Raw genomic sequence first — 13574 nt, 5'->3', positions numbered from 1 at the left:
CTTCATTCATTGGCCACATATTTCCTGACAGGGCCCAGACTGCAGGTTGACTTATTTGCAGAGAGAACACTGTCCTGGCCCACATTCAACTTGGCAGCCACTCTTAAGTCCCACCCTCTTCAGCAGGACTGCTATTCAGCTTGCTGCTTCCCAGCCTCTAGTGGACATTCCATTAGGCAAGCAGCTGCCCTATAAAACAACAACAACGACGACAACAACAACAATAATCTAATCTATTGTTAGTGAGGCAAGCACATCAAAAAGAAACCCTAGCTGTAAATTACTTGGGCAAATTAAATGTCTTGTATGCTCCCCACATTTAGTCTGAGAGACCTTAGAGAAAGCAGCTGTGATAGTGCAGTAAGAATTATTTCAGTACTTAAGTATCAGTAAACACATTTAAATGTCACAATCTGGGCATCTGGATTCCAGACCTAGGATATTCCATCAATCACACCTTTTGCATGAACTTGCCTGCCCCTTTGTTACAAGAAGTATCTCCTGTGTGGAGCAGAGCCCACCAAGGATCCCACCAGCTGCCAAAGCTCGAGATGACTGGCTGGTTCCCATATGTGGCTGTGATAGAAGCTGCTTCCTCCAAAGGAAAGGAGGGTGGGAGCAATTACTGCGATCCAGTGCTCCAGTCCGCAGGGCTGCACGCTGAGCCCAGCCCTGCCTGGCATTGAGAAAACTCCACAGTCTGCTTGGCGCAGAAGGTGGTGGAGGCCGGGAGACACTTCCTGAAAATCAGCATCTCCCCAGCGGCTCCCGGACGTTCCTGGGAGGGGGCTGCTGCTGCTACTGCTTCAGCGGCCGCGTTGGCACAGCCCCGGGATATTTATGTGCCTCCACAGCCTGGCAGCCAGCCAGTCCCTTTTTATTTTTTTTTCCCTTAAGGAAACACCCGCAGAAGGGAAACGAGAGACTCCAACCGTTTCTTTCAGCAGATCCTCGTGCAGACAATGAAGAAAAGTTTTAAGGAATGATCTTGCTTTTATAGTGCCTTGAAAGGTCCATTATTTACCAAGTACAAGTAGCCTTCTCTAGTTCCAGAATAAACCAGGGAAGATTACAGTGCTGAAAGCAAGCGAAGTGCTGGTGGGGGAAGGGAGGGAGTGCATGGGCTCTTCCTTGAATGGTGGCTGTATTCCAATTAGCATGGATCCCGCAGGAGGCCGTCGGTAGAGGGACAGTGCTGCTGCTATTTCAGTATCTGAACCCCTCTGAATTTTGTCCGGTTTGGTACCATACCAGGAGCGTGTGACTTCACACAGAGCTGCGGTTTGTGGCATCTCAGAGCATTCGTGAAGCGTGGGGAGTGTGGCTGGACGTGTGTGTCCACAGAGCCGTATCCCTCGCTCTGCTGGAAGCGAGCCCTGCTCCGAGGGAGCAGCTTTCCTGCCCATCTGGTGGGTGGCCGCTCCGTGACCCACGTAAGTGCTCCCGAGACAAGTCTCTTTGAGAGCGCAGGTGTGGGTGACAGAGATGAACAGACTGAGGTATGGCGTCGCCAGCGGAAGGATGAAAGGTGGTAAGAGAAATTTCTGAGTAGAAATTAATGCTGACTGGCTTTTGGGAAGGAGAGGGCTGTTGTGCCTGCTAGTGGGGGTAAGAAGCCCTCTACGGTACTGGTTCAAGGGGAGCTTGTGAGGTTTAGGAAGAACAGGCTGAGCTCTTTTTATGCATCTGGGAGTCTCAGTAGGCAGTAAAGGAAGAATGTGACACTGGGATACTACCAGAGCTAAGGAACCGAGTCAAACAGGTTCTGTCATGGCCTCCCAGTGCTGCCTCAGGACGGCCCCCAAGGGCTTTAAATATTGGATGAAAGCATTATAAGCACGGCACGTAACAATCACTGGTAGCTCCAGATTTCTTTGGGGGGGTCGGAATAAGGTTTCTGCCCCTGTATTTTGAGGAACAGGCTGTTAGAAATATTTTTGCCCTGCATTTGCTCTGTGAAGGACTCCTGCAGTAGCCAATTGTGGTAATGTATCGGCTCAGTAATAAACCTGTTATTGGCTTCTCATCTTCAGAGATATTGCCACTAGCTCAGCCTGAGCCTGAACAAAGGGAGGGGTGTTAGCTCCCCTTTAATTGCTCAAGTAACATAACAAAGAGCAATGGGCAGGTGGGCTGCCTGCATCTCTCAGCCCGTTTCCACAGCATCTGTGCAGTGTCACGGTGATTACGGTGGAGAAAGATCTCTCACTGAGGACACCTGGCAAAGGTAAAGGTGGTAAGAACTCTTGACCTGGATGACAGAAAGCGTGAAAATCAGCGAGAGCTGTAAAGCTGGTAAGTGAACTCCAAAGACCTGCCATGCATGTATATGCAGGACTGAAGGCCAAGATGTGCCACGGATAAAAGCACACTGTGAGCACAGGAGTTATCACAACCCATTTGCCATCAATAGGAGAGATGAGGATCTGTCGTCCAGGGAGAAAACTCACATTTGCTGAGAGCACACCTGCTGCTCTTTGTTACAGCATTTGACAAAATAAACAAGGAGTTAAAAAAATGTGCAAAGCATGTGCTTCCTTCTCTCTAGAGCACGGAAAAGGGGGAATCTTTGTTCCTGCTAAATAGATCACCACACTATACAATCTGGGTCGTTTTGGAGCTGTGGCAAATCTAAAGAGAAAGATCCCTGCAGTTGTAATTGTCCACTCCCATGGTACATTTTAGGTACTGCCAGAGGGCTCCTGGCATGTTCAGGAGAGTTGAGGGTTTTGACGCCCTTCTGCTCATGACAGATGACAGAAGCTGGCAGGATTAAAATAGCCTCAGAACAAACTGCTCTTAATCTTGAAAACAAGCAGACATAAGGATGCCGTGACCTATTCCAGCAGAAACAGGCAGACCCCCAGCTGGATGGCTCTCAGGCAAACTCAAGCAAAAAAACCCAAAGGAGTGTGTGAAAAAGAGGGGACCCTACCCTTAGCCAGGGTGCTGTTAGCCATGAACAAAGGTCTGTATTTTCCTCAAACTGTGTCATCCAAGGTTCTATCTCTCATTAGCCTCCTCCTCCACCATTTGAAGGTTCAGCGGCTGCACATGCTTAATGTAATATTTTCATTTTAAGTGTAAGAAAGGTTCCTGTTCCCAGGCCTTGAGTCACATTGGCTAAAACTCAGTTCCACTTCTCATATGGAATTAGCTCTTGGTTCTTCACTTAGGGAAAAAAAAAAATCAAAGGATCATCTTCTTGAGCATCTGAATATACTGTAAAACTTTGTTTTGATCAGTTTTCCAAGGCAAGAACAACGTATTTGTTTCAAGAGTTGAATGGAGCAAGCAAACAACTTTCCTGGGTAACCACTGAGCTCTTGAGCTAAATGTCTGGATAGGAACAAGAGAAGTATGGGAATTAGTCTACTAAGCTGGAGAAAATCTTTTACTTGGGAGCTCATTACAGCTGAATTCACATAGTACTTCATTGTTACCTGGATTGCTTATACCAAAAATAACAAACATACTTCCTCCAGACCCAAATAAAAAAACCCTACCAAAAGCCAGGCTCAGTGACAGGACATGACCTTTCCTTTGCAGCACTTGAGGACCTGGGGCAGGCGGTGACAGAGTCTGGAAGCCTGCAAAATGCAGTGAGGGCCAATGTCTCCCTAAAATCTCTGCTTGGGTAAAGAGGTAAATGACAAGTTTGGGATGGCAGCTGTAATAGCCTCTGCTGTCACCTTCAGCAAAGTTCCTGGGTTTTGGCCTGTTGCATCTCTCAATGGCTGAAGAAGGACATTTGCTCCTGTGTGAGGCACAGAAGAGCAGAGGCCACCTGATCACAAGCAGCTTTGGGAATGGGGCTGGCAATTAACCTTAGATCTCCACATTTCAGCCTAGTGCCTCCACAGAGACCTCCCTTCCTGAAGGGCCTGGAGTACACACCTTGCACAAGTGGCCTCTGGCTGCTGCCGGAGTGCCAAGTGTGTGCTCCTGCTGGAGAAGGCCGCAGTGTCTTTTCCCAGAGCATCGCTGCTGCAGGGAACAGGAAGAGAAAGGTGGAGGAGCATTGGGGCCATAAACCCATCTCTTTATTTTGCTGGTGGTTTAGGTTCCTTCAGGGAAGGATTTCACCAACTTCGGGGATAAAATCTAACTGCTTGTCAGTCACCGTTCAGTGACCGAGTAACATAACTGTAGGTAAAATAAACAGGGTTTTAACAACTTAGGGTTTCAAGGTGCTATACTTCATTCTCTCCCTTTTTATGGTTCATTCTGAAGGGGGTGAAAACCAAACATTTTCAAAATTACTATTTCTTTTCCTTCCTAGTAACTGTTTGGTAGGTTTTAATTTAGGCAAAGCAAAGCAAACACTATCATATCTGTCATTAGCTGGAATACTTTTACATTTCAAGTCTGATAACAAAATAGAGGTGTATATACGTATTTCCACCAATTACTTAAAATTTATGAAATTAGCAGTAACAGATAAATAGGGATACAACTCACTAATTTTAAAAAATAGTTATGTCATTGTTTTCAAATGTTAGAATTACTTAGGTAACAGAAATTTCTGTTTTCTTGTCAGTGTATCCTAATTTATGACAATTAATAGCTTTGAGATCTTTTATCCTGTCTCTCACTCTTTAATTGGGGTAACCCATGAGTCACTTTCAATTCGCTCTCCACAGCTGGCAATAACCAGCTGGAGCCAGCACTTCAAGGAATCATGGCAAACTTTTTCCACTGCATGTTTGACCATGAACATTCTTCCTTCTGCTGTTGCAGGCCCCCTCTTTCACACCGAGTCCTGCTCACTGCTTCCTTGTCTTATATCCCTGCCCTGTTCGGCAAGGGCCCTGACTTTTAGTTAATTCCACCTCAAGTTTTAGTAAACACTGGAGCTCCAGTGTGCTGGCCAGGCTGCCTGCACATTGCCTCTTCCCCAGTTTTTCTGTGAACATCTGGCATGCTCATTTTACACTCTGCACAGTGAAGCAGAAGTGTTAAATGGGATCTCTACGCAGTGCAGATACAGCTAGCATTTCATAGTTATTGCTAAAACTGTAGTTAAGCTGCTATTGGGCTAATATCCTTAAATGCAGTAACTTATACCAAAATAAATTAATACCAGAGAGGATTTAATGCTGCAATTTTCCCCAGATTTTTTGGACTTTCACAGTATCATAATGCTGCTTCTTTTTTTGCCAGTCACAGTATTTTGTGTGTTTTGAAGGATGCCATTATGCACATGCTAACTTCTTTCCCATCAGCACAAAACACCCTTCTCTTCTTTCTCTACAACTGCTACTTGCCAAAGAGTAAATTTTCATCCCTGTGCTTTTGTTGCCTAAACCCCCCAGCTGACCTATGACCTCACAGCCAAAAGACCCCCTGCTTAGGTTGCACTTTCTTTTCTTAGGTCAGATAGGAAAGAACTCAATCATGTATTAAAACAGGAGCTTGTTAAGACCAGCTTCATGGCTCGCTCAGTTTCCCACTGCTGCTCCAAGGGCTTTACAAAGCAACAGCTCCCACCTCAAGGAGAAGGAGCCCCCTGTTCCCCTTGGCCCCCCACACAACACAGAACCAGGGGAAACATTTTTCTCTTCTGAATTAGTTACCAATTAACTTCTCAGTTTGGATTTTGCAGTGAGGACAGGAAGTGTTTCATTGCATTAATTCTTCTGAAGACTTTTTATATAAAATATCGAAGTCAATATCCTCAAGAAAACTTATCTTTGTTTCCTCCAGAAGAAACACAGGGAATAAAGGAACAAAAAGGAATTGGAGTATGTAGGTTTGTTCTCTTCCTATAAGAGGCTAATCCAGAGGGTAAAAGTTTAATTTTCTCAGTGTAAATAGCATGTTTGTTTAGTGCTCTCAAGTATATTTCCAAATAAATGCATAGAGCAATACTGCTGTTTACATCTGGATTCCCAAACCCCCCCTGTACATATGTGAGTTACCAACAGATCACAAACTCTCTCAGACTAAGCACAAGGTGAGGCAAAATGACTATTTTTTGCTTGGTGAAATGCCTTTAGACCAGAATGTGCTTACAGCATAATAGACCATAAATCATTATATGAAAAAACAAAACATTGTGTCACTCTAGCAGGCAGAAGCAAGCGAGTGATGGCATCACTCACCTTTTTACCAGTATGCTATCAGACCTAACACTATATTTCCAAATCAGATGGTTTCCTTGAAATTTTGTAGTGGTATTTCTTTAACTGAAAAATGTACAGTGAAATAGTTAAGTGGAATATGCTTTTAAAGAAAAAGCAAACATTGTTACTTACAAATAATGTAAATTATTATTCCACTAATAGTGGAATGCCCTAAGTAGCAAGACTTCTAATGAAGTAAAAAATTATTTACTTACATAGTTTAGACTGCTCTGAAGTGTGATTTTATTCATCGTTTCAAACATACAGAACAAAGATGGAAATCCTTCAGCTTCACAGTGTGTGCAAGTTATCTGGTGTTCCTGGAACTGAAATCTTACAAAGCCTGCTGCTATCACCCATCTTGCACAAGCAAAGCCATCTCCTACTGTTTACATATTGCTGTTTTACAAACAGCAACGTTAATAGCAGCACTGAAGGACACATTTACTCAATAGGTGATGGAAATATTTTCCTGTATTTAAATGAGATGTAATCACAACTTAGCTAAAACAAACCACACTCTGTTTATAATGGAAGTTAAAGCAGTCCCAAATCAGTGTCGTTAATCCTCTGAGACCCTGCAGGAGAACACATCAGCTCCCAGATGTTTAACAGGACTTCATTCCAAATGTGTGCAGTCACATACATACATGAAACAAAGCAAGGCTTGTACAGACTTAACAGATTCACTATGAATTTCCTGCTCAGATTTGCTAGGAAAACCATGATTTACCAGTTTTAGACACCTCACAGGCTTGCAGTGTAGACTGACTTTTTTTTGGACCACCTTTTCCCAAAAATGTATTAAACCACAACTCCTCCAGAGCAACCTATGAATCGCTTCTTTCACTGCCAGTTTGTTCCTTTTCTGGATCAAGATAACTGCCTTCAAATAAAACTCTGTTTTTCATTCCTTCTTTAAGCATTCTTTGCCGGATCCTTTGCTGGGCCAAGTTGTACCTGCAGTAAAACCTAGAGAAGAGGATAAAAAGACAATACTATTCCCTGCTTTATATGAGTGGCAGTATCAAACCAGAGCCATTCAGGCAGCTGAAAAGTTGCAACCACATGTGATAATGCTAGTAAAATTCAGCATGCTGCCTTTGGAATTAGGACAAAAGGATGGGGTATGCAAAGGAAAAAAGAACTAAGAAAACAGGAAAAAAGTGGGGGAGTTGATCACTTAGGATTCAAGAAACAATCCTTTTAAGTATTTAAATATATATATATATATAAACATAAACATTCAAATCCATTGAAAAACTTTCCTTTAAAGAAGATAAGTATTTTGGGGAGAAGGAAGAGGACGCTTGGCTAGTGAAGTTTTTTAATGTAGTTTCAAAACCAACATGAAACACAGGGATCATGTTGTACAATTCAGCCAACACAGGCCTGTCAAAACTGAAGAAGCATTTTACATACCAGTATCCTAACATTATGCAAATATAGCCACCAACTGCAACATCACAAGATCTTCTAACTCTACCTGAAAGAAAACATAAAAAAAAATCTTATGAAAAGTTAGAGAAAAGAACTTGTATGACTTCCCATTATTAATAACACCTAATAGCAAATAGAAGTTGGTTTTTCTCGCAAATAAATATATAAAACCCAAAAGGAATAAGTACTTACTAGTTGCTAAAAAATGTCCAAGACCCATAACTAAAGACCCCAGGGAGCCATAGAGCACTGAGTCTCGTGCACATGGGACATTTTTAACATCGAGAAATCCCAGGAGTTTAAAGGACTGTAAGACAAAACAAAACAAAACAAACACCCAACCATAAATTTTAAAAATCACTGCTGTAGAAGTCTATGATGACAACTCCACTGTAAAACTGGCCTGTTATCTTAGCAGTCAAGTATAACCAGTTGAGAACTTACTGCCTCCAGGGTTATAGCTGACCAGAAGTGAAGATGTACAGATATATCAGGGATGTTTTTGGAGGAGTTAACTATTAATTTACGTAATATAGTTTTGCACAAAACTTTATCCATCCTTTCTACTGAATATTAAAAAAGAACTGGTTCATTTTTTACCCTCACATTCCCAAAAAAAGGAAGGGAGGAGACCCTCAAGAGTCCAGGATTTTTGTTACATCACAACAAACAAGGTTACAATCAAGGATGTGGTTAGTCATGCCATGTAATTTTTGTACCTGAAACAGCAAATGTGCTTGAAAAAAGTTAAGTTACTGGAGAATGAGAATGTAGTAGAGAACCTTATACTGAGTACTGAATAGAAACGATTATAAACCACTAATGTATGACCTAAACCTATGTCTAGGCAGGGGCTGGGCACATGGGTCAAGGTCAGGGCGGCTGGCCCTCAGTAACACCTGCACATTGTTCTGCTATCAATCCTTTGGTCAGGGACGGTGTGAGAACACGTTTCGTTCAACTGTGCTTAAATCATTAGAGCATGAAGAATCATGTGTGCAACTGTACCAAAATTCATCACAGGTAATTGTTTTAATTTGTTGTGAAGGTATTCCATTTGGTCAAAGTAGATTTTGAGGACGGAGTACTACAGTACACAACTGCTTGTGGAGGGCAGACAACTCTGTGAGACAAGTTACCGTGTCACTGTGGTAATGGGGATGGCAAGCATGGAAATCCCCATCGTTAGTTTTACCCACGTTCCCTAGGGACAGCCATCAGCTGTCCCTTTGTACAAGCGAGACAGAAAGGATGCGGTCTATGTTGGTCGTATCTCCTAATGAGCAATTTCTAGTGCTCTCATGTGGAAGAAGTCACTTGATATGATGTTGTTGTTGGCTAATGCATCCATGCAGCGTGATGAATCCTTTTAAAATAGCGTCTCACCTGTTGCCACGCTGGGCATCATTTGTTATGTCTCTGACCACCGGCCTCACGAACCCTCCGCCTCACCACGGTGCTTCGCCCACCAAGAGAAAGTCCCACGGAGGGGCCGGAGGGGAACACGAACAAACCCCCGCCCCACCCACCTGGCCCTGCAGAGCCTCGGCTCTGCCGTGGGTTTCCGTGTATTGTTCCCTCATGATTTCCTCGGGCGGGGACACGGCGGGGCGGGGCGGTGGGGGGACGGTCACTGCTGCTCTGCAACGACCTCCCGTGTCCCCAGCGCGGGGCTGCCGCGTGCCGCGCAGCTCCTCCTCACCATCCTCCTCCTCCTCCTCCTCATGATCACACTCATTCTCATGATCACACTCATTCTCCTCCTCGCCCCTCGCCCCTCGCCGCACCCCCCCCCCCCCCCGCCCTCCATTACCTTCCTCGGCTCAGAGTCGCCCTCGCCCGCCATGCCGCGGCAGCGCCTTCCCGCCCGCACCAGCGAGCCGGGGCTGCGCCCGCGTACAGAGCGGCGCCGAGGGGAGGCCGCTCCGCCCGCCCCGTCTCTATGGCGCCCGCGGAAAGGGCGGGGACGGGCGCGCCGGCGCCATTTTAGGTCCCGGCGCTGAGCGAGATTCCAGCGCAAATCCTTTGTTCGGCGAAATGGGTCACGGCGCGGGGGGCGCGCGCGCGCGGGCACGCGGCCGGGGGGGCGGGGCGGCCGCGCTCGCCCCGCCCCCCCCCGCCTCTCGCCGCCCGCCCGCTTCCCGCCGCGGGCGCGCGCCTGGGCCGGGCGGGGCTGAGGGCGGCCCCGGCATCCGCACGGCGCCGGGAATCCGCACGGCTCCCGCAGGGAACACGCGGCAGCGCCACGCTCCGGCACCCCGGGCGCCATAGGTCCTGCCGTAGAGGCCCTGCCGCGGTCGGGCTGAGCCGAGCTGTTAAAAGCTAAAAGAGAAACAGCGGGAGATGCAAACGCGCTCAGTGGGTAGCTCCTAGTGGGAGAAGGAGGTTATGGGATCCTTCGCGGAGCGTGGCCAGCCAGAAGGATGTGGGGATGTATATTCCCCACCGCAGATCGAGGAGAGCTGATTGTCAGGGGGAGCATCCCAGCGTGCTGGAATGGGACGAGGGAAGAGATGGCTTTTGCAGCTGGGCAGAAAGTGCCCGGGTGGCAGCGGGAAACGAGGTGGAGGAAGAATTGATTCAAAAATGGCCTCCTGTGGGGCCGTGCGGAGCAGCGTCAGGCACAACCCCAGTGGGTTCAGCCGGTGTAAGCCTTGCTAAATCACTTGGACATGCTGGGAGTGACCCCTTAGGCGTGTCACTGTACCTGCAGTAAGGATGAGAAAAGGTAAATAGGGCCAAGTGACTTGGGACAGAGGTACAGTTCTCCAGGATACTGTAGAAATACATTTTGCCGCAAGAAAACAAGACTCTCCCTGCTATGAATTACAGGGCAGGTGTACATTCAATTTAGGACCTTTTCCATCTTAGCAATGAAGTATAACAAGGATGAGAGATGTGTAATACTGCTCTTTGTTCTAAAAAATAGTGTGTCCTGACTTAGAAGGCATGAGATAATCTTCAGACATTGTTAAATATTACTACGTGTTTGGAGTTTTTTGAATCCTGTGCTGAATAAAATGGTCTTTTTTACACACTGAAATTTATGTCCATTTCGATTTTCTGTTACTACTTTTTTTTTTTTTTCCTGTGTTAGGGGGATTTTGGAAACAATGTACTTCCACACAACTGAATTTCATGTTTCACTAGCTGAAAAGCACTACTGCACAGTTGCATGAGCTATTTTAAATCTCCTAAGGGTTAGAAACAAATCTCAATCATTCCTAACAGTCCCAATCTATCACTGTTTTGTCATCTTTGTAGACCTTGCAGGCAGAGCTCTTGGAACATACTGATTCAATATATTTACAATCCATTTTAAAAAGATCAGTAGGAGCCACTCGAATTGTGAGTAGTTTGACCTTTTAAAAGTTAATGTATATTATGTGTGTGGTGGTGCAAACATAGGACATTTGCTATGTGATGCAAAAACCAAAATTATTGAAATAATCTTCCCTTGGAAAAGCTTGTAACGTCTGGTTTTATTTTAGTTGGTTTAAAAATTAAGCAGTGACAAATACTGAGGAATGTAGCGAGGAATCCCAAGAGAATGCTGACATGTCTGAGATTAACAAGGGCACGGTGGTGAAAAAGAGACACTGCTTTTACTGCTAATGGGGTGGCCTGGCCTGCAGCAGCTCTTATTTTGAAGGAAAAGAATGGAAGGATCTTTTTTGCTTTGAAAGAGTTAAGATAGTGGAGAGCAAAGTACACAAATGGAGCCTCTTCTGTCTGATAGTCAAGAACAGGCTAAGGAGAAGTACATGGTTTTCCGTATATGTCATTTATCCTTTTCCCAAATACCCAGATCACACAAATTACACTGCGATAAACAATACTATTCTATTTTTTTTTCCCTCTCCTTGGTACTTGGTCATTACTTTGCTTTACTGCTGCATCTCACAGCTCTGCTTCTTGTCCTTCAGAAGCTGCTCCAAAATGAATTACTGTTACCCTTTGTAGAGTTAGAAGTACACAGGGCTGCTTCAGATGAGTGAAGATGCTGGAGCTGGAGCCTGCTTAGCTTAACAGAAGAGGGACACTTGGGATAGCCTGAAGCATGCAGCCATCTGTCCCTCGTGTCCCATAGGGACCTGAGATGCCAGGGTGTGCAGAGGCCATGGGGTGATGTCCTCCAGCACTTGAGGAGGGCAGGGCTCTTGAAGCGTGGGCCTCGTACTTCTGCTGCATTTACCCTCATGTGCTGTGAAGGCTCTGGGACTAGGGTCTTCTTTTTCACATCCTGGGTTCAAATGAAAATGAGAGTAGCTACTTCTGGCTCACTGAAATGCAGGTTTTAGCCTGTAAGTTGATAAAGGAGGTTGAGGCTGTGTGAGCATGCGGTACTTTATACGGATGATCGCACAGGGAATGCGAGAGCTGCTGGAATATGCCCACTGCCTTGCCAGTGTGACTTGCTACAAGAGTTGGACTGACTTTTATTTAAACCCTCGGTACACCTGGCCCAGCAGAGGCACACCCCAGAGCATCTTCCACTGTATCCTGCCAGTGTTCATACAGGGAAGGTGGTACAGCAAAAGCCTCTGTGTGCATGCCTTCCTCCATTAACAGGGACACTGTGCTGTTTCTGGAAACCAGGCGTCTTGTATATGCAAGTTTGGAATTGCTGCCTTGAATTTCTGGCCCTAAAGGACACAACCAATATATCTAAACATTCTTGTTTCCTTAATGATATTGACTGGAGCTGGAGACCCTTGGCAGACCTGCCTATGCATGGTCAGTTCCGTCCATCATAGTGTGCTGATTGCCACCTGCTCTCAGCTGTTTGAACTTTTCCTATATTTATGCAGTTCTTCTTTTTATTAGCACTGATCAGTAAAGTGTAGCATCCTTAGCTGTATGGCTCTCCATCCCAAAATTGACAGCTGGTCAATGGTTTGGATTGGTTTTTGACAGCATCTTTGTTCTGTCAGCCTTCACCTGTGTTTAAAGGTCAGGCCAGGCAAAATTCTTGTCAGTCCAGCAGCAGGAAAGAGGCCGCCGTGTACAGGACATGAAGCAGCAGACAGAAAGTGCTTATGTCACAATAGTGCAGACAGGAACCTGGCTCACTGACTTCTCCAGCGCTTATTTCCTTCATCAGAAGACTTCACTGAGGGGTCTGATCCCTACATACATGGATCTTGTCACTTCTGACACAATTTTGGGCTGTACTCCCTAGAAGGAGGAAACCATCACGCAAGGGTGGAATTTCCTACCTTTAGCATCTCTTGGCCATGTAAATTACTCCTATGTTTTAGGCTGTTTATGTAGCCTTGTGGAAAAGCAAGCACCTGCAAAGGCTGTGACAACCTGTCCAAAGAAATAGAAAGACATTTATTAGACACTGGGGATGACAACCCCTTTGGATTGATGGCCACCATGGACAGATAACTAAACTTCCTGGTGAATTCAGCATCTCCCAAGGGCTGGATGCTCCGCCCAGGGTGTTTGCAAAGGCTGTCCTGGTCTGTCCATAGCAGTTGTTACTGGCAAGCGGAGGCTGCTCCGCCTGTTCATATCCATAGATATCAGCTTAAACTGTGTTCTGAGGTGGGCTGCTGACACCAGAGGTGGTCCAGGCCTTCCTCCTCTTTGCTGTGCAATCCTGCCTTCTCTGTATCACCAGCTCTGCTGCCTGATGCAGCTGAAAGTTAGCACTACACGAAAAGCTGCTTCCTGGCCATGATGTGGAGACAAACAGGTTGGTTTTTTGCGAGCAGTGCTGATTTACACCAGGTGCCTCAAGAAGTTGCTGTATTGAAGATGTTTGGAAGGTAGCAGTCCAGGGTTCCTAGCAGCTGAGGCACACCTTAAGGCAAATTTTGGAGCTGTCCAGAGGGGCTTTGTCTTCATGGTCACCCTGAAGATACCTAAATAGCAGTGAAGCAATTACTTGTGATAACCATGTGCCATTTTGTAAGCCATGAAATCAAGAGGTACTTAGAATTCATGAAGAGGTACCAGAAGTCATGAAGAGGATTATTATTCCCCTCATGTCCTCAGTTG

The 13574-nt window shown here is 45.6% G+C and overlaps 1 protein-coding gene across 1 annotated transcript; it reads right to left on the bottom strand.

Annotated features, from left to right (window-relative positions):
- Positions 1-5956: 5956 nt before the first annotated feature.
- Positions 5957-9603, bottom strand: COX20 (cytochrome c oxidase assembly factor COX20). The gene is made up of 4 exons (XM_066178530.1): positions 9379-9603; positions 7758-7872; positions 7548-7611; positions 5957-7097 (listed from the first exon to the last, which is right to left on the bottom strand). The coding sequence occupies exons 1-4, from the start codon at positions 9409-9411 to the stop codon at positions 6956-6958; spliced, it is 354 nt and encodes a 117-aa protein (XP_066034627.1). The 5' UTR covers positions 9412-9603; the 3' UTR covers positions 5957-6955.
- Positions 9604-13574: the final 3971 nt, after the last annotated feature.

Source organism: Chamaea fasciata, unplaced genomic scaffold (genome assembly GCF_029207755.1).
Source record: "Chamaea fasciata isolate MVZ Bird 193981 ecotype frontalis unplaced genomic scaffold, bChaFas1.0.hap1 SCAF_3, whole genome shotgun sequence".
Lineage (NCBI taxonomy): Eukaryota > Metazoa > Chordata > Aves > Passeriformes > Sylviidae > Chamaea > Chamaea fasciata.
Note: the sequence above shows the minus strand (reverse complement) of the source record. Positions and strands in the feature narration are given on the sequence as shown.

Bases quoted from the DNA above. Each gene is read 5' to 3' on its own strand.
- COX20 (XM_066178530.1), bottom strand. From the start codon at position 9,411: ATGGCGGGCGAGGGCGACTCTGAGCCGAGGAAG. The intron at 7,873-9,378 runs GTAATGGAGGGC...TTTGTCTTACAG, and splicing joins GCGACTCTGAGCCGAGGAAG to TCCTTTAAACTCCTGGGATT. The intron at 7,098-7,547 runs GTATGTAAAATG...CCTCTTCTCTAG, and splicing joins TGCATAATGTTAGGATACTG to GTTTTACTGCAGGTACAACT.